The sequence below is a fragment of the Oncorhynchus masou genome, chromosome 11 (genome assembly GCF_036934945.1).
Source record: "Oncorhynchus masou masou isolate Uvic2021 chromosome 11, UVic_Omas_1.1, whole genome shotgun sequence".
Lineage (NCBI taxonomy): Eukaryota > Metazoa > Chordata > Actinopteri > Salmoniformes > Salmonidae > Oncorhynchus > Oncorhynchus masou.
The window spans coordinates 20209506-20228052 of record NC_088222.1 but is presented as its reverse complement, the minus strand read 5'-3'; the positions used below and the strand labels follow the sequence as shown (position 1 = coordinate 20228052).

The window sequence follows — 18547 nt, the reverse complement described above, 5'->3', positions numbered from 1 at the left end:
GCCAGCTCAGCTCCAACTCTGTCAATAACAGAAGAAATACCTTTTGAGGCACAGGGCTGAGGGCAAAGTGTAGTCTGCAATTACACACCTTCATGTACCTCACCAAAGGACATTTGTCATGTACCTCACCATTTTCTGTCCCCCCCCCAACACAATGCATTTATTTATTTTTTGTCAAAATGAGGGGGGAAAAAAATCTGTGGACTCTCTAAACTGTGTTTAAGGATTGTGATGAAAATTACTGGGCACAACAAAACTTTGCTTCACTGTTAGATGTATTAAAATGTTATATTCATGGTTATAATATTGTCATAAGGCAACACCTTTCCCTCATATAATATGGCTACATTGTGGTCCTGTGCAATGCCAGGGATGTGGGCTCGATACCCACGGGGGACCAGTATGAAAAAAGTATGAAAATGTATGCACTCGCAATAAGAGCATCTGCTAAATTACTATACTGTACAAGTTATCTTATGGAAAATAATATTCCTTTATGCCATTTTCACCAATAGATTTGCAAATAGTGGAGGGAAAAGGAGAGAACATTCCTTCAAGTCAACCATACAATCTAGTCAAAAAGATTCCTTTCAGCATCTGAAGATAACTAGATAAGAACATAATTATTTCCAAACTAAATGATTTTGAATTTAACCACAAATCAATCAGCTTTCCACTTGAACAACTTCAGACTCCATTGCAGCTCAATCAAATAGATCAATGTGGACCAATTATAGCCTGTTTCATTAGTGTAGGCAAATCATATATTCCCCCTCCTGGCCACCAAGTCACTGTATAGAGGGAATGAACACACACATTCACACACTAAAAACAACTGGAGATGGAAATCCTTGAAACTTTGCACAACTTTGTTGATGTTTTTTTTCACACTTTATGTTTTGTGCTGTTTGTTAAGAACCAAAAACCCTGGAAATACTGTCTGTCTGTATGTGACAGGCTTGCTTTGACCTGTGTTCAGCCTGATTTGGTCCTGGCTATAATGTGACATGTCACAGCATCACACTCACCCTGTGACTGGAGCTAGGGTCCAGTCCGGACCATGCCGAGGAACAGCAGACACACTGTCCACAACACTGACAGATTGTCACATTGTATTATTTATCAGCCAGACAGACAGACATCCTTCATTCCAATTGTAGCAGGAATCTATTTTTTTTTTATATATAGTCAGGTTTTCACTGGTGCCGTGCAACAAAAATAATAAAAACAATGACTTTTCCCCAAAACATATCATATTTGATAACTATCAGTCTGATTAAGTATGTGATGGAATAAAGCAGGTATTGAATATATTGTAATTGACTTATTCTTTCTTATGAAGAATGAAGTCAAATCACACAATAAGCAAACAATAAATTGTCTTGATGAATAATTCCTGATCTCTCTCTCAGTCAGAAACACAGTCTGAAGAAGTGGGATTTAAGCGACGGATGACTGCTGGAGGAAGGACACACACTCCAGCTCATCAGAATACTCTGCCCATCCATGTACCCAACGGTTGTCTTTTGACTAAAGCCAAAATGCACTAAGGGGGAGTTTGTGATGAATTTAATGCAATAACATTAGGGTGGGCTGTGGGCAGAGATAAAAACAAGAAGAAGACTATTTCATTGAGGTGCATCATGGGTCTAGAATGAATAGACTTTCCAGATATTACTCTCGGTGTGTTATGAATTCTGTAACAAATGTATTGTAATGTTTTTGAAATTGTACAGTATAACTGCCTTCATTTTGCCAGAACCCAGTAAGAGTAGGTTGCTGCCTTGGCAGGAACTAATGGAGATCCATAATAAATACAAATACAAATGCCTCTATATTGATTTCTCTCTGTGAGTCACATTGTTCTTCAACATAACATAGCCCTACATTAGCGTAGGAGTTCCACTCGAAGCACAGAAGGGATGGCAGAACAATGTTTTTAAAGACATTATGCTGTAACTAATGTCAGGTCTTAGACAGAGCTAGAGTCATTTAACCTCCTGAATGGTTAAGATGCTCAGTTCCAGACAAACTTCGATTTAAAATGATGTCCTCCATGAACTATATTCTCTGGAGGAAATGATTCAATTTGACAATGTATTCATATTTACTGAGTGTACCTGCATTACATTTGTATAGATCACTTCAAAGTAAAAATGAAATGGAGAAAATCTAATCAACATATTAAGACATACTGGGCAGTTGTATGGAGTCTGCAGTCATATAGGTCCTGCATGGGTCACTCCCATGCTTTCTATATGATGTCCCTTCGAAATCTATACGAATCACATTAAATTGGCTATAAAGATGTGCACACACATTCATCACAGTAAATGGTGTGGTGCAGCATCACTTGCCAAGAGTCCCACCTCAACAATAAGGTTATAAAATCGGCTTTAGATCCGATTAATAATTCACAATCCTGTTAGAAGAGAACAAACATTTCTGTTCAAGCAATTTAAGTTGTGGGATTGTTATTATAGCCGGGTGCTTGAGCCGTGCTGGGAGATGGTCTCGGTGTGGGTCTGCGACAGAGGAGAGGTTGTGAAATTTAAGCTGGCTCCAGCTCGCTGTGTGTGGAAGAATAACTCCATGCTATTTCACAGTATCTGCTTTCTTTATTAAAGCACCGGCACAGTAAACATGTCTTACCCACGTTTATCTGTACAGCCTTTTTTATTTGGGATCATCTAACCCCCTCACTCTCTCTCTTCCCACCTCCCTAACCCACCGTGTCACTCTCAGGGCACATACAGGTTCTCACAGACAAGAAACCTTGTCCCAAAAGAGTGAACCTGGTTAGATGATAGGTGTCATATTGTTATATGTATCAGGCTATTAGTAAAATAAGTAATATTATCACACGGTCAACCATCATTCTCATCATCCTTTCACAAAGTAACAGAACAGGAATGTATTACTTTTACACACCAAGACCTCAGCTTATTTAGTAAATATTTAGGTCATCATTATATCACATTTGTATACATTTAAATACATTTAAATAAATTAAATCAAATATAGTTTGTTTGTGTTTTGTATGAGTAAAACCAAAGCTTTATGGTAAACTACAGTTTTAATCAGCCACCGTCTAACATTATCCCCACACCCCATACTATTCAACTTAATAGCATATCTTTCTTTCTTATATTGAAACTTTTGGATTGTAAATGAGGTGTTGATATTTAGTCAAGGTAGTGAGATCTTTTTGTGTGAGTGGATCCTTCTGATCGTTGACCGAGTAAGTTGGTGACATGATTGTTATTTGTTTGCAAACACTGACTCCTAGTGTTTCATTTACGACAGTACAAGCAAAATTTGAAAACTACTGAACAAAATTACAAATGTAACATGCAACAATTTCACTGAGTTACAATTCATATAATGAAATCAGTCAATTTAAATAAATTCATTAGGCACTAATCTATGGATTTCATATGACTGGAAAATATAGATGTGCATCTGTTGGTCACAGTTATCTTTAAAAAAAAGTAGGGGTGTGGAAGAGAAAATGAGAATGTTGTCCCATTCCTCTTCAATGGCGGTGCGAAGTTGCTGGATATTGGCAGGAACTGGAACACGCTGTCGTAAGCGTCAATCCAGAATATCACAAACATGCTCAATGGGTGACATGTCTGGTGAGTATGCAGGCAATGAAAGACCTGGGAAGGTTTCAGCTTCTAGGAATTGTGTACAGATCCTTGCGACATGGGGCTGTGCATTACAACGCTGAAACATGAGGTGATGGTGGCAGATGAATGGCACAGCAATGGGCCTTAGGATCTTGTCACGGTATCACTGTGCATTCAAATTGTCATTGATAAAATGCAATTGTGTTCATTGTCTGTAGCTTATGCCTACCCATACCATAACCCCACAGCCACCAAGGGGCACTCTGTTCACAACGTGACATCAGCAAACCGCTTACCCACAAGACTCCATATATGTGCTCTGTGGTTGATGCCGGTTGGATGTACTGCCAAATTCTCTAAAAATTACGTTAGAGACGGCTTATGTTAGAGAAATGAACATTACATTATCTGGCAACAGCTCTGGTGGACATTCCTGCAGTCGGTGTGCCAATTGCATGCTCCTTCAAAACTTGATACATCTGTGGCATTGTGTTGGTTGACAAAACAGCACATTTTAGAGTGGGCTTTTATTGTCCCCAGCACAAGGTGCACCTGTATAATGATAATGCTGTTTAATCAGCTTCTTGATATGCCACAACTGTCAGCAGAAATGCTCACTAACAGGAATGTAAACAAATATGTGCACAAAATTTGAGAGAAATAAGCTTCATGTGTGTATGGAACATTTCTGGAATATTTTATTTCAGCTCATGAAACGTTGTATAAACACTTTACATGTTGTGTTTATATTTTTGTTCAGTATAGGTCCAGAGACAACTTCTAATTAGCCTCTACAGGCAGCAGGTAGCCCAGCCATTAAAAGCGTTTGGCCAGTAACCGAGCCGAATATGTGAAAAATCTGTCGATGTGCCCTTGAGCAAGGCACTTAACCTTAACTGCTCCTGTAAGTCGCTCTGGATAAGAACATCTGCTAAATGACTAACATGTAAATGTCAAATAGGCATTTCCATATTCTTTATACCTATACATCTACCCTCTCAGATCTGCATAAGTGGCTACGGGTTAGAGCAGGGCAAGTGGTTGATTCTGGACCAGGCCAAAATGTAGATTTCATAACATTTAAATTATGTAAATAATTAACAATAAACCCCCAGTCTTTGTTTTGGACTTTGATCAAAGCACCTTCAAACATGACCATGGGTGAACAGTATACACTGAGTGAACAAACATTATGAGTACCTTCCTAATATTGAGTTGTGTCCCCCACCCAACCCTTTTGCCCTTAGAGCAGCCTCAATTTGTAGGGGCATGGACTCTACAGGATGTCAAAAGCGTTCCACAGGGATGCTGGCCCATGTTGACTCCAATGCTACCCACAGATGTGTCAAGCTGGCTGGATATCCTTTTGGTGGTGGACCATTCTTAATACACACGGGAAACTGTTGAAAAACCCAGCAGCGTCACAGTTCTTGACACAAACCGGTGCGCCTGGCACCTACTACCATACCCTGTTCAAAGGCACTTCAATATTTTGTCTTGCCCATTCACCCTTTGAATGGCACACATACACAAATCATGTCTCAAGAATTAAAAATGCTTATGTAACCTGTCTTCTCCACTTCATCTACACAGATTGAAGTGGATTTAACAAGTGACATCAATAAAGGATCATAGCTTTCACCTGGATTCACCTGGTCAGTCTATGTCATGGAAAGAGTAGATGTCCTTAATGTTTTGTACACTCAGTGTATATTGTAGGGGGCTATTTAGGGTAAGGAGTTGCATTGTAAGGAGCATAACGTAACATAAGAAAGAAAATTGCACAAATGAATACTAATACCAGTACAAATTCTGTGTCAACGTAAACACATTCTTGAATAATGTTAAGTTTAGTGCAATCTGAAAACGTAGTATTACTGTAACATTATCAGAGATAATTTAATATATCATACAGATTAGTACTACTTGCAGTTAAGTTTGATATGTTTAAGTTTCTATAAAACAATTCTTTAAAAAAAAGGCATTTCATGCATTAAAAACGGATAAACTATATGTTGCGTATCAGAGTCTGATACCACACAATTATAATGAATCCTTGTATTCAATAACAAAGGCCATTGATTTGGAATTACTTCAGTCCGTATGCATTGCAGTATGTAAAACACTTTGAAGTTATCGCCCACTGTCAGAGATTGTCCAGTGTTAATTCCAATGTCATTAGCTCTTGGTGCTCTCTGTGTGAGGCTCTTGTGAGTTTCTAGCTTTCTTTCCCACAACCATACTGCTGTACATCTTCTGTTGATGCTCTTTAAATTCTTCTTTCACCTTGTCTCTTTTCAAGCTCCCATCCCTGTAGAGAGAGAGTCAGACGTTCTACAGATGCCATGGTGCCATTTTGGCAGCCTTGGCAGAGAGCTCCTGTATATTTAGTAAATATTTCATAAATGTATGTTTTTTCAATTTTTGTTTTTGATTAGCAAAACGAGTATAGATTTAGTCTGGATTACATCTTACTTGTTTCCTGCCTGAGAATGAACAGCAAAACAGCTTTTCAAAATCTGCTATTTTGACTTGAATTCGGTCGGCCTACATTGGAATGTTTCTACGGTCTCCTTGATCCAAGACTACAATGCAGTGCTGAGTTGGCAGTGAGGAATTCATTGCTCAAGAGCATTCCTTCAAAGTTGAGTATACTGTATCCTGAGTGAGTGCATGGGAAGATAAAAAACCAACGGCAGTGTCCTACAGCACGGAGAAGACGCGGAAGGCAAGACACCCAGCTTCAGGTACCTGCCCCCGGACGACCTGATTTGGCTGCTCAGCTCTCCCTGTTGACCACCTGCACCTCCCTCTGTTCAAGCCTTGTGCTATTGACTGTCACTCCATCTGTTGGAGGTTTGAAGTAGCCTACCCAGAACCTGAAGTACGCGACTCAGAACATTGAAGTAGCTTACCCAGAACTTGAAGTAAGTTACTCAGAACATTGAAGTAGCCTACTCAGAACTTTGTAGTCCAGACCTATACTCATGTCATTCAATTTTTCTTATTGATGTTTGTTTAGCTTTTTAAGCACCTTGAGATATGTTTACTTCTATGTGCTGTGTACTGCAATTCAGACTTTAGCTGCGGCCTACTTGTTCATTTATTTTGTATTTCCCCTTTATTTAACCAGGTAGGCCAGTTGAGAACAAGTTCTCATTTACAACTGCGACCTGGCCAAGATAAAGCAAAGCAGCTTGACACATACAACAACACAGAGTTACACATGGAATAAACACACATGCAATCAATAATACAGTAGGAAAGTCTATATACAGCGTGTGCAAATGAGGTAGGATAAGAGGTAAGGCAATAAATAGGCCATGGTGGCAAAGTAATTACAATATAGCAATTAAACACTGGATTGGTAGGATATGTAGGGGATGAATGTGCAAGTTGAGATACTGGGGTGCAAAGGAGCAAGATAAATAAATAAATATAGTATGGGGATGAGGTAGATTGGATGGGCTATTTACAGATGAACTATGTACAGGTGCAGTGATCTGTGAGCTGCTCTGACAGCTGGTGCTTAAAGCTAGTGAGGGAGGTAAGAGTCTCCAGCTTCTAACTAGAAACACATTATTATAGAGCAGTATGGTTCCCAGCACATTTTCTTTTGATCACAGAACTCTATTATGACAGAATGACATGTTTTAAAGGATCTTTAGTGAGAATAAAGCAGTGAAAAATAAAGTTTGCTGAGGGTTTCCTTACCATGCCATGTCCAACAGCCCTCCCTGATGTGCAATAGCAGACTTCACTCGGTTGGCAAACTTGGTAGCATCTTCCCCTTCCTATTCAAAGCGGTAATGAAGAAGGATATCATTAAAAAATATATATATACAGAGGAGTCTATGGTCCTGGGGGTAAGAGGAGTGTGCACTCTATAAAGGTTTGGGAATAAAACACAACATAAGGTCTGACCAGTTGGTCATGGGAGGGAGTAGCAGTAATACCGTATATAGACTGTGACGACCTACCTGTCTGGTCATTGGGGGCAGGTACCACACATTGACCACGATGGCCCAGCTGGTCATCATTCTCAGTAGGTAGCTCACCATGTTATACTTGGCACTGTTCCAGAAGGCATCTCCAAAGCGTGGGTCATACTAACAGGGAAGGAGATCCAAGCGTATTTTAATCAAAAGCACAGGAGATTGATGGCACCTTAATTGGGGAGAACGGGCTCGTGGTAATGACTGGAGCGGAATTACTGGAATGGCTTCCAGGTGTTTGATGCCATTCCATTTGCTCCGTTCAGTACAATATTATGAGCTGTTCTCCCCTCAGCCTCCACTGATCAAAAGACTTTTACATGGAAATGAAATAAAAAATAGCCGACAAGGTCAACACATAACAAGTGAAGGTCAATATGTAACAATGTTAAACCTCATACAGTAACTGCTGATTGATGACAGAGCCAGGGTTAGAACACAAGAGAGGCATTTCAGACAATGGACAATTTACTGAAGACTGTAGAGAGTACCTTGATTGCAACTGGGTATATTGTCCCTCCAATCTCAAAGCTTCCCTTTTTGAACATCATGACTGATGTGTTGTTGATGCAGGTTCCTGCAGGAGATAAAAAGGTCACAAGACCAACACAACCACAAACTTCCAGGAGCATTGGAGTCAATTGCATTTCAATTCAAGTCAATTCAGGAAGTAGACTGACATTTTATCAGAAAAATTGTATACGAGTTGACTTTATGGATTGACTGAAATTAAATGGAATTGACCCCAACTACACATTCCAGACAGCAGATAAAGGTGGACGATACACCTAATATAAAGACTACAATAAAGTCCTAGTATAAAGACTACAATAAAATCATAGTATAAGGACTACAATAAAATCATAGTATAAGGAGTAGAATAAAGTATAAAGACTACAATGAAGTATAAAGACTTACCCTCTGGGAAAATCAAAATGGGTAGATTGCGCTTCGCTGCAACATGAGCCCTCAATCTAGAAGAGGATGGAGGGAGGGAGATCAATAACCAGGACAAAACTAATCACGATGAAAACAATACAATGTATGAGGAGATTGAGTGGCAGTAATGGTAATGTATATCGTTATACAAGCAATAAATTGACATTGGCAAGCAATTTATTCACTTCACAGAAGACAACTGAGTAAATGTATAGATGAAAAAGACATACTAAATGCATCTCCTGACATCTTTTCCCATGTACTTGCTGTCTCACCTACTAGTAACAGCATGCCGGTCTCTCATCTCCGACCTCTCAAACCACACATGGGGGCAGGACCTCACCATTGATCTCTGGATGACCCCCATCAGCCCACTGTGACTTTGACCCACCTGGGAATAAACCCGGACACAGTGAGCATGACAACTCTAGTCTGCTGAGAACCAAAAGTGATGTATACAATATCAAAAATCAGTGATATGTTGACACAGCCATGTTCATGTTACCCACCATAGCGTAGCATCCATCATTGGCCAAAATGACAATGTCAATAGGTGAGGTGTGGTTTGCTACGCATATTCCTCCTTTTTGTGGTTTATTATTTCTGTAAAAAATAAGTATTTATTTCAATGACATCATGACATTGAAAACATTGATACTAATATTACTTCCTAAATGTTTATTTTAGGTAGGTTGGGCTGTATACTAACTTGTTGTGGTATTGGATGGTGGCAGAGAGGCCTCTGGCACAGATCCTATAGCACATCAGATGGACCAACTCACTGAGCCAGTTCTTCACTCTAGAACACAAGAGCAAAGTACAGTAACAGCTAGGGAAATTCTATTCTCTCAAGCCGTATATCAACTCTCGAGCTAGCTAGCTAGCTGTTATAAGAGATAGGAACATTGAATGTTCCTATCAATGTTCCTATCACCACATTTTATGAAAGTTGTAAAACATTCTTTAAAACCTTTGTTGTGTACATCGTTACCTCCTGTTAGGTAGAAACCCCACCAAAGTTGTCCCGATCACCAGCCAGCTAATCCCTATGATTGCCAGGGTTATCCTGAAAGTACAAACAAAACAAATGTAAAAAATAAATAACATTCAAATCGTGTTTAATAATAATAATATTAGTAGTAATAATTGCACTCTATCCAATAAATCCACATCAGTTGACAGAAACTCAACTGAACAAATGGGCTGTTGATTGGTCTGAGATGGATAGAGTTAAGGGGAGGTGTGGTCAGACCCACCTGAGAGGGAAAAGGACACAGTAACGTATGATCACGCCCAGGCCCCAGATGACGGTGAGGCGCAGGCTGATGTAGTGAAAGTTGTGGTTGGTGCGAGTCAGGAGGTTCCAGGAGACCAGCTCCTCAGAGGAGAAGCGCTGAGTGATCTGGTCATCCACGATGCTCTCCAGGCCCTTTCTGTAGAAGTAGAATGAGTCGCTCAGCGCAAACTCTCCCCTCGATATGGACTGGGTACGATACCGACGCAGCTCCCCCATCTCCTGTTCCATAGAGCCACCCTCCCTCTGGATGAGTCCTGGGAAGAGAAGAGAGGAACAGCACAGATAAATCACTGAGTGGGTAGCATAGTCAGAGATTTTCAGATGTAGGACATTAAATATGATGGAAAAGCCTGTAGAGTGGGGATGTATAAGAAGGATTGTATGTATAGAGTAAAATATACACCTACTAATTGAGGCACTGTATCTACCTGTATCTGTGCTCTTCCTCTATTGGTATAAAGAGATCCCAGAGAAGGAAATGCCGATGAGGAATGCGATGGGAAGACTGTTGTGGCATAGCCTATCAGTACCAATTACCAGTGAGAGCACTGAGCTTACATTCCTTTTCTCTGTACTCAGCATTGATGTACTGTATTTTACCCAGTTCCAGTAAAACATGAATACTTGTCTAATAACTTACTAGTTAACAATTAGCTTGTGTCATGATTATACAGTTATATATGCTTTAGTATTATGTTCACAGAAGAGATTTAGACAAAAGTATGGTGGGTTTTGTCATCTCTGCTGCTGAATGGTTTTCTAAATCTTATTGCATAATAACGTTGCGTTGACGTGACCTTTTTGTCCTTCCATACAAAGAAATAATTTCCTTTTTTAAGTTTCCTGTCAACCCTGATTTAGAATGCCAATGTTTCTGTGATCAAAACATGATTGAGTGTTAATTCAACAACATAGGGTAGGATTACAGATAGACAACTTAGAGACACCACAAAAAGTCCCCAGTATAAATCCAATCTTCTGGAATCTTCAAAGCAGTTCAAAATAGAATATGATATACATGTCTAATAGGTATCAAATTTAACTCAACATAGCTCCACTGAAGATGGTGACGTGACGTCTTTCAAACGTTGTACAGTATCCAGGAAGAGAAGATGAAGGGGGCATACAGTATTTCACAGCATGGGTTGAGAGTTAAGCTACACATAGAGAGTCAGTTTTCTGCCTGAAGTTATGCAATCCTCTATTGCATCATCAGAGTGGGACACAGCTGCTCCACTCCGCACGGTTTCCACTAGCTTCCGGTTCCCCAAAGTCAGATTCCATAGCCACAAAGTAAAACTTGGCTATAAAAATGTGCTTTTCGGTCTTAATTTAATCTTAGGGTTAGGCGTAAGGTTAGCGGTGTGGTTATGGTTAGAGTTAAGGTTACTTTTAAATATATACTTTTAAGAAGATAAATTATAGAAATGGGCAGACTTTATTTATGATATTGTGGGTATAGAAGCTCGTGATGACCACTCCGCAACCCCACATCAGCTGAGCTGACCAATCATAAGCTGACCAATCATAAGTCACCACACTGACACACAGTCACATGTACAGGGTCTACTCTACTCCTTCCAGATAGAGCTGAATTCAACTCCTCATACTACAGAACAATATGCTCTAAGAACAGAACCAAGAACTCCACATGCCAATGGGATGTTTGAAATGCAGTTCTGCTGAATTCAAATATCTCCTATAGACCATCAGAACTCAACTCAACTTACTGGATGTATAATTACCTTATTACTGTGTAATTAGCCTAATAATTATCACAGGGCTATTCACATTTCAGTTAGGGGCAAATACAAACTAAAGAGTGTTGATTCAAATGGTATCATTCAGCACAGGAACCATAGAAAATAATTGCTTAGTACAAAAGTTAATGAAGAAAATAAAGATTAGACTACAGTTTGATAGTCATCCACAATACGTTACACAGACAGGGTCCCTCCGGACCTCAGCATGAACTCATTCATCGATGGGTAGTGAGTGTAATGTCACTCACCATTGGGTAGCGGAGCAGGCACTGGCAGAGTGGGTCGATCCCTGTGTCCTCTCTGGATCCGCAGGGTGGCCCACTGCCCATAGAACAGAGTTATTTTCAGCTGACCTCACACACAATGCTTTCTACATACTGCATCTTGCCCAACTGCCCCGCGTTCCCCGCATTGAACATTAACTATGTCAGTCTGTTCTAAGGGGTCAGGGGGAAACATGAATACAGTATACAGAGCACAATATCCTACATATAGTAGTGAATCTAAATCAATTAACATCCGATTAATGCATTTATACAAAAAATATTTATATTTTCATAAATCATCTGTTCACAAAAAGAATAACATAGTTCTTTATTAGATGCTATATGAGGTTATGCTTCAATAAAATGTTTCAGAATAAAATAAGAAATAGTGAGCTATTCCCGAAATTTCAGAATTTGAGCTCTTCCAGAACTTCCAGCAGTTACCTCCAATATCTTGACCAGAATCTGAATATAGACCGAAGTGACCCCCAGGGAGAGGCCAAACATAGCAGGTATCATGATGAGCCCAATCATCACCGAGAACCACACCTGCAGCAACAAAGTCGTTATACTCCACAGGTCACCCATCCCTCCCTCACAGAGATCTGTCATCCACTGGTATGGCACATAGGGTTCAAGTTATCTACAGAAGAGAGACATAACGTTTATTAGCTATTCATTCCAAATAAGCATTACATTTTGTTTTTTATAATAGAGGAGGCTGAATTCATATGTTTGACTTGGGCCGAGCTAGGTAGTTAGCTATGTAAAGTTAGCTAGGTAAACAGGATCTGAAACGGGATATGAACACCGAAATAGCCTAGCTAACTAATGTGCAGCCAAGCCGAGAAGAGAAGCACTAGAAATAGCTTACATTATTGGGCATACCATATCCGAGGTTGACTGCAGAACATGAAATGTTTCCAAATGTATTAAAGAGAAATAGTAACCTGAAGACCTCTTCGTTGTCTTAACGAGTTTTCCATTCTTCTGTACCTCGCTGTAGCGGTAGTGGTTGCAGGTTGCAACCCAGCAGTGTAGTCAGCCACAGGACAGTGCGCAAGATCTGCTGTAAAAATAAAACCAGGACGTCACTAGTTACCGAATTCACAAAGTCAGAAACCGCGCCTATTTCTACAATACAATGCATCTTCTCAGTGTTGAAAAAAGTACCCCATTTTCATAATTGAGTAAAAGTAAAAATATCGTAATAGAAAATAACTCAAGTAACAGTGAAAGTCACCCAGTAAAATAATACTCGAGTAAAAGTCTAAAAGTATTTGGTTTTAAATATACTGTAATGAAACAGCAGGGAGCAGATGCGGCAGGGTCGATTTCGGCGCTTATAAACCCAGGGTCGTTACAATACTTAAGTATTAAAAGTAAATGTCATTGCTAAAATATACTTAGGGAAAAGTATAAATACATTTCAAGTTCCTAATATAAAGCAAACCAGATGGCATACTTTTCTTGTTTCTTAAATTTATTTACGGATAGCCAGGGGCACTCTCCAAAACATAATTTACAAACTAAGCATTTGTGTTAGTGAGTCCGCCAGATCAGAGGCAGTAGGGTTGACCAGGGTTGTTGATTCGTGTGTGAATTAGACAGTTGTCCTGTCCTGCTAAGCATTCAAAATGTACTTTTGGGTGTCATGGAAAATGTATGGAGTAAAAAGTGCATACTTGTATTTAGCAATGTAGTAAAGTAAAAGTTGTCAAAAATATAAATAGTAAACTTAAGTACCGATACACAAAAAAAACGACTTAGGTAGTACTTTCAAGTGCTTTTACTTAAGTAATGTACACCACTGTATCTCCCTAAAAAGCGATTTTAAACCGAACTCTAACATTAACCAAACAGCTAACCTTAGACCTAACCCTAACCATAAATTAAGACCAAAAGCTATTTTTTGTTTATATGAGTTTTTACTATATAGCCATTTGACTTTATGGCTGTGGTATCTAGTGGAAATAATAAAACCACTCCCCCCACTGGCGAGTTGCTCGAAAAAAGTTCAGCTTTCGTGCATATTCAGCTACACAGAAAAAGCGATGCGTCTGCAATTGCAGGTAGCGCTGTTTTTACGCAATCGTAACACCAAATATATTTATAACTAACCCGATATAGTTTATCTGTGACGTTTACAGTGGGAGGAAATGAAGCATTAGTGGGCAGAACAAGCAAGGAGGTGGGCAAAGCCAAGCACGAGCGAGCGGAGATCCTATTGGCATATATTTGCATATTTATGTTTAGGGAGCGTCTTCGCAAATGAAATGGGCGTGTGCATTAACGCAATTCGACAAAACGACGCCATTTTTTAAAACTTTGGCAAAACGTCAAGTGTATTCATCTTAGTGCACTGTGTTCGTAACAGATTGTAGTTTTGGGAACAGAACAATGTATTGGAGATCAGATGTTTCATCGATGATAAAATTAGCAGAATGTCAGTACAGTTTCACCTAGTCACATCCTCTCCCACTACCCGCGACTGAACTTCCTCTCACTACCATATTTGGCGGTGAGAAAACGTTCTAAACGGATGCTTCAGCTTTATAGCCCCTGTGACGTGACGTGTCTGGGTTACTCCTTATGTTTGTGTGGTAACACTTTTGATGTTGTCTTTCTGACAAAAAGAAGCATGGAGGACTCAAACTCTTATATACGCGTCTCCGGGTTTGTTCTTGGTTCATTGATGTTTCAGCACTTGAACAGTGATTCTGATGTGGTAAGTAGTTGGCGAGATCGCTAGCTAACTAGCTACGTTAGCCAGTTGGCTAACACCACAACAGATAGGTCTGACCAAATAGCTTACTCATTCAAATACTAGTTATTTTATTAAACTGACCGTAAACATGTATGTAACGTTACCTCATAACATTTTGCAGGAAGGTCTCATTCTCGGGGAGAAGAGCGAAGAGCGAAGCAACATCACTGACTCTCAAATCGACAACATACAGTTTGAGCATACAATAAGTGAGTCATCAGCTGTGTACTTACATTTTATAACATAATCTTGGTGTGTACTGACTGTTGTCTCACCCTGCTTTCTATTCCAGACATTCAGAAACACATATCATGTCGCAAGCTCAATAGGTAAACTGCAGAGACTAGAGGTTTCTTAAAAGTGTGATTCAGCTGTGTGTAACTATTTCAACAGTATCACTTACTATCATATATTCTTTCTGGAAGCATGTCACTTAAACAAATCTATTTTTCTCTCCACCTCCCTTAGCTTCTATAATAGAATAGGGGAGGTGAACCAGGATGAAATAAGGCACATTTTATCCAACTATAAGGAGGTAAGTGGAAGAAGATAGTGTGGTAATATTGATGTCACAGATGGTGGTATTGCAACTAAGTCCAGGGAGTAAAGGAACCTGTGCCATTAGGCAAGTTGTTTGCATTTCTTTCCTATCTTGTTTGATAGCCAACAAAGCACACTTTTATTCACCCTCTTTCTTCTATTTCAATTTTCTATCCAGGAGAATGTGATTGGTTGGTATAAACAGCGGAGAAACACAGATCAACAAATTACCTTCAGAGAGCAAGTAGTCCACGAGAACCTGAAGAGAGCACTCTCCAACCACGAGCTGGTCTTTCTGCTACTGACACCCAGTGAGATCACAACATCAGGCTCCACTCACAAACTGGAGTATGCAGTCTTCAGATCACATGGCAGGTCAGTACATTCACATTTTGATGGCCTTCACACTGTTTTGAAACAAACTGTGTTGCACTGTGAGTAGTCTGTCAGCTCTAGCTTAAGCGGTTAAAAATGTGTGTGCGTGTATATTTATATATTCTACACCGAGTACAAAACATTTGGAACACCTTCCTAATATTGAGTTGCACCCACTTTGCTCTCGGAACAACCTCAATTTGTCGGGGCATGGACTCTACAAGGTGTCAAGCGTTCCACAGGGATGCTGGCCCATGTTGATTCCAATGCTTCACATAGTTGGCTGGATGTCCTTTAGGTGGTGGAATATTCTTAATACACACAGGAAACTGTTATGTGGAAAACCCAGCAGTGTTGCAGTTCTTGACACTCAAACTGGTGTGACTGGCACCAACTACCATACCCTGTTCAAAGGCACTTCCAATCTTTTGTCTTGCCCATTCACCCTCTGAATGGCACACATACACAATCCATTTCTCAATTGTATCAAGGCTAAACCAAATCTATCTTTAACGCGTCCCCTCCTCCCCCTCGACACTGATAGAAGTGGATTTAACAAGTGGCATCAATAAGGGATCATGGCCTTCACCTGGCCTCCCGGGTGGCACAGCGGTCTAAGGCAGTGCTAGAGGCATCACTACAGACCCTGGTTCATTCCCAGGCTGTGTCACAACCGGCTGTGATCGGGAGTTACATAGGGCTGCGCACATTTGGCCCAGCATTGTCCGGGTTAGGGGAGGCTTTGTCCTTCCTTGTAAATAAGAATTTGTTCTTAAATTACTTGCCTAGTTAAATAAAATGGAATCATCAGGTATTCCTAATGTCCTGTATACTGTAGTTTTATCCTTGTTTTGTTTTTTACTCTTGCTGTACAGTCCTTGGATTTAAAGCACCTTTCAAGAAATACCTTTTTTTTTAAATTATTATTATTAGTCAGTATTGCAGTGTACCTGTCCTGGTCAGCAACCTGGGTTTGTTGGAAGAGCAGGACTACTGGAGACTCTCTGCATCTTGTTCATCAGTCAACTACAACAATGCTGTTAGGAAACACAGGTACTACTACTGGGCCTCAGCACTGGGCACTGTTGACTTTGAAAAATGTAATATGTGTGTTTGTCTGGTACCTGTATGACTAGTCTTACACTTTTTGCCCTGTGTAGATCTAAATTCTTCTCCTCCGATGGATCTCTGCATGAGGTGGATGAGATTAATGACATGAACAACTCCTTGCAGGGTGAACTGACGGTAAGTTGAATTGATGGCAAGAGAAATGTAAAAACATGTACAAAAGACTGTACAGTACAACCTTTGGTAAACATGGTGTCACCTGGGATTTGTTTATTTCTTTTCACAGATGGCATGTAAGAAAGTGGAGGAGAGTGAACGATTGGTCGAGAAGCTGCTTGCAGACGTTTCTGATCTAAGAAGGATGGTCAATGATAGGAAACAAGAGCTGGGAGAAAGTATAACCTTTGTTTCTATTGATGAATCAGTCTTGATTTATTCTCTTGTGTGTATTAAACATTTTATTTACGTTTGTGTTTCCAGTCTCAGCAGATGGAGCCTCCACCCCGGCACAGCCCCAGGAGAATGTGCTGCTCTGTGAGGTCATCAAAACACTATTTCCTGGGGCATCTCTACTCCAAACGCAGGCTCTAAACTTCCAGGGGTTTCCATTGCCTGAGTTCTGCTGCAGCACTGACCATGGCATAGACATCGCTACAGCACTGCCTTTGATCCTGAGTCATACACTCCCTAAAGCCAGGAAGGGGAGGCTTGGGAGAGGCGGAGGTACATCCTGGAGAAAACGTCCCCTTCGTGAATCATCTGAGGTGCCCAAGAGGAAGAAAGGCATGCTGGAGGAGACTGAGGACTCTTTGTCAGTCAGTGGGTCCGAGACCGAGGATGATTTGATTCCAGCCAATCAGAACGGAAATGATTTAGATGTGTCCAATTCCCCCGTCTTCTGAGGACCAAAAGGACCGCTCAAGAATGGTCACTTTGCATTACATGTCACTGTGTATGGATTATAGGACATTCTGTGACATTCCCCTGTAACAGTCCTCCATCAATAACTGAAAACTTGATATGTTTGCAGGGATGCCTTCAATTAGCTTATTTTTAGGGGCAACATGTTTTAAAGTGACTGTCCAAGTTATTGATTATAATAACTTTAGTTTATCAACAATTTTTTATATTCAAGCGGTTATTGAACTTGTACATAATTACATACAATTATTTTTACGTGTAGTGAGTTATGATTATTGGTCTCATGGCTCAACCCAAGCATAGCAGCTCAGACTAGATTAACAAGCAATATTCCACATTAAGAATTATTTTAATACAATTATTACAGTATATATGCTACACTAGTACAGGCTGACACAGTTACTCCAAGTGCTGGTTGTCGACGGTGTTTGTATCTTTCATAATGTGGGTCCAGACATGAATCTTACGGAGGAAAATATTCGGAGTATTTATTATAGAAAGGCCTAAACGATCAAAACATGGTCATTTTGAGCTATAGGTCTGTCGCGCACAATGTCATCAGTACCCTCTGGTAAGTAGTGATGGTGCATTTGCAAAGAGAAACTATCACAGAGCAACCTCAAGGCTTAATGCTGCTGACCCAAGAGTATTGGATCATATAATATTCTGTCCCAAGACCAGTCAATAATTAAGTGAGTGATTTGATGACTTACCCATAGCTTTCTTCATGGCTTTGGAAATCTCCCTCTGTTTCTTACCACAGTCCTGGAAAGGAATAACACCTTGTTAAAATGGCATGACAGCCTCTGGTGATGTGATATGAACATGTTTTAGCTTTATCTGACCAAATTCTCACATGTTACGTGCCTACTGTAAATTCTTCCTGTGTTGGGGTTTATATACAGGGACAGCAGCTATTGGAAAGAAGTTTGGATTATATGCATTTTGTAATTAAACATTGCTCAATTGCATCTCTGCTCATCA

The 18547-nt window shown here is 40.0% G+C and overlaps 2 protein-coding genes across 3 annotated transcripts; one reads left to right on the top strand and one right to left on the bottom strand.

Moving 5' to 3' along the window:
* Nucleotides 1-4304: 4304 nt before the first annotated feature.
* Nucleotides 4305-12958, bottom strand: LOC135548285 (glycerol-3-phosphate acyltransferase 3-like). Of its 2 annotated transcripts, none has more exons than XM_064977730.1 (13): nucleotides 12843-12958; nucleotides 12337-12535; nucleotides 11875-11947; nucleotides 9823-10117; nucleotides 9558-9632; nucleotides 9276-9365; nucleotides 9076-9169; nucleotides 8842-8957; nucleotides 8546-8601; nucleotides 8119-8204; nucleotides 7613-7741; nucleotides 7347-7426; nucleotides 4305-5943 (listed from the first exon to the last, which is right to left on the bottom strand). In XM_064977730.1, the coding sequence occupies exons 2-13, from the start codon at nucleotides 12502-12504 to the stop codon at nucleotides 5811-5813; spliced, it is 1395 nt and encodes a 464-aa protein (XP_064833802.1). In that variant the 5' UTR covers nucleotides 12505-12535; nucleotides 12843-12958; the 3' UTR covers nucleotides 4305-5810. The 2 variants fall into 2 exon arrangements, with proteins under 2 accessions (XP_064833802.1, XP_064833803.1); XM_064977731.1 differs by having other exon boundaries at nucleotides 12851-12951.
* A 1252-nt stretch (nucleotides 12959-14210) lies between these two features.
* LOC135548286 (BRCA1-A complex subunit Abraxas 1) lies at nucleotides 14211-18547 on the top strand. The gene is made up of 9 exons (XM_064977732.1): nucleotides 14211-14620; nucleotides 14781-14868; nucleotides 14952-14988; nucleotides 15128-15194; nucleotides 15378-15574; nucleotides 16508-16627; nucleotides 16735-16819; nucleotides 16929-17037; nucleotides 17123-18547. The coding sequence occupies exons 1-9, from the start codon at nucleotides 14435-14437 to the stop codon at nucleotides 17542-17544; spliced, it is 1311 nt and encodes a 436-aa protein (XP_064833804.1). The 5' UTR covers nucleotides 14211-14434; the 3' UTR covers nucleotides 17545-18547.

What these genes read in the sequence shown, in the direction of transcription:
- LOC135548286 (XM_064977732.1), top strand. Translation starts at nt 14,435, where the DNA reads ATGCTTCAGCTTTATAGCCCCTGTGACGTGACGTGTCTGGGTTACTCC. An exon ending in TTTTATCCAACTATAAGGAG is followed by an intron (nt 15,195 to 15,377) that starts GTAAGTGGAAGA and finishes TTTTCTATCCAG; the next exon opens with GAGAATGTGATTGGTTGGTA. An exon ending in CCTTGCAGGGTGAACTGACG is followed by an intron (nt 16,820 to 16,928) that starts GTAAGTTGAATT and finishes TTCTTTTCACAG; the next exon opens with ATGGCATGTAAGAAAGTGGA.
- LOC135548285 (XM_064977730.1), bottom strand. Translation starts at nt 12,504, where the DNA reads ATGACAGATCTCTGTGAGGGAGGGATGGGTGACCTGTGGAGTATAACG. An exon ending in GGGTTTCTACCTAACAGGAG is followed by an intron (nt 9,366 to 9,557) that starts GTAACGATGTAC and finishes CTTGTGTTCTAG; the next exon opens with AGTGAAGAACTGGCTCAGTG. An exon ending in CATTTTGATTTTCCCAGAGG is followed by an intron (nt 8,205 to 8,545) that starts GTAAGTCTTTAT and finishes TATCTCCTGCAG; the next exon opens with GAACCTGCATCAACAACACA.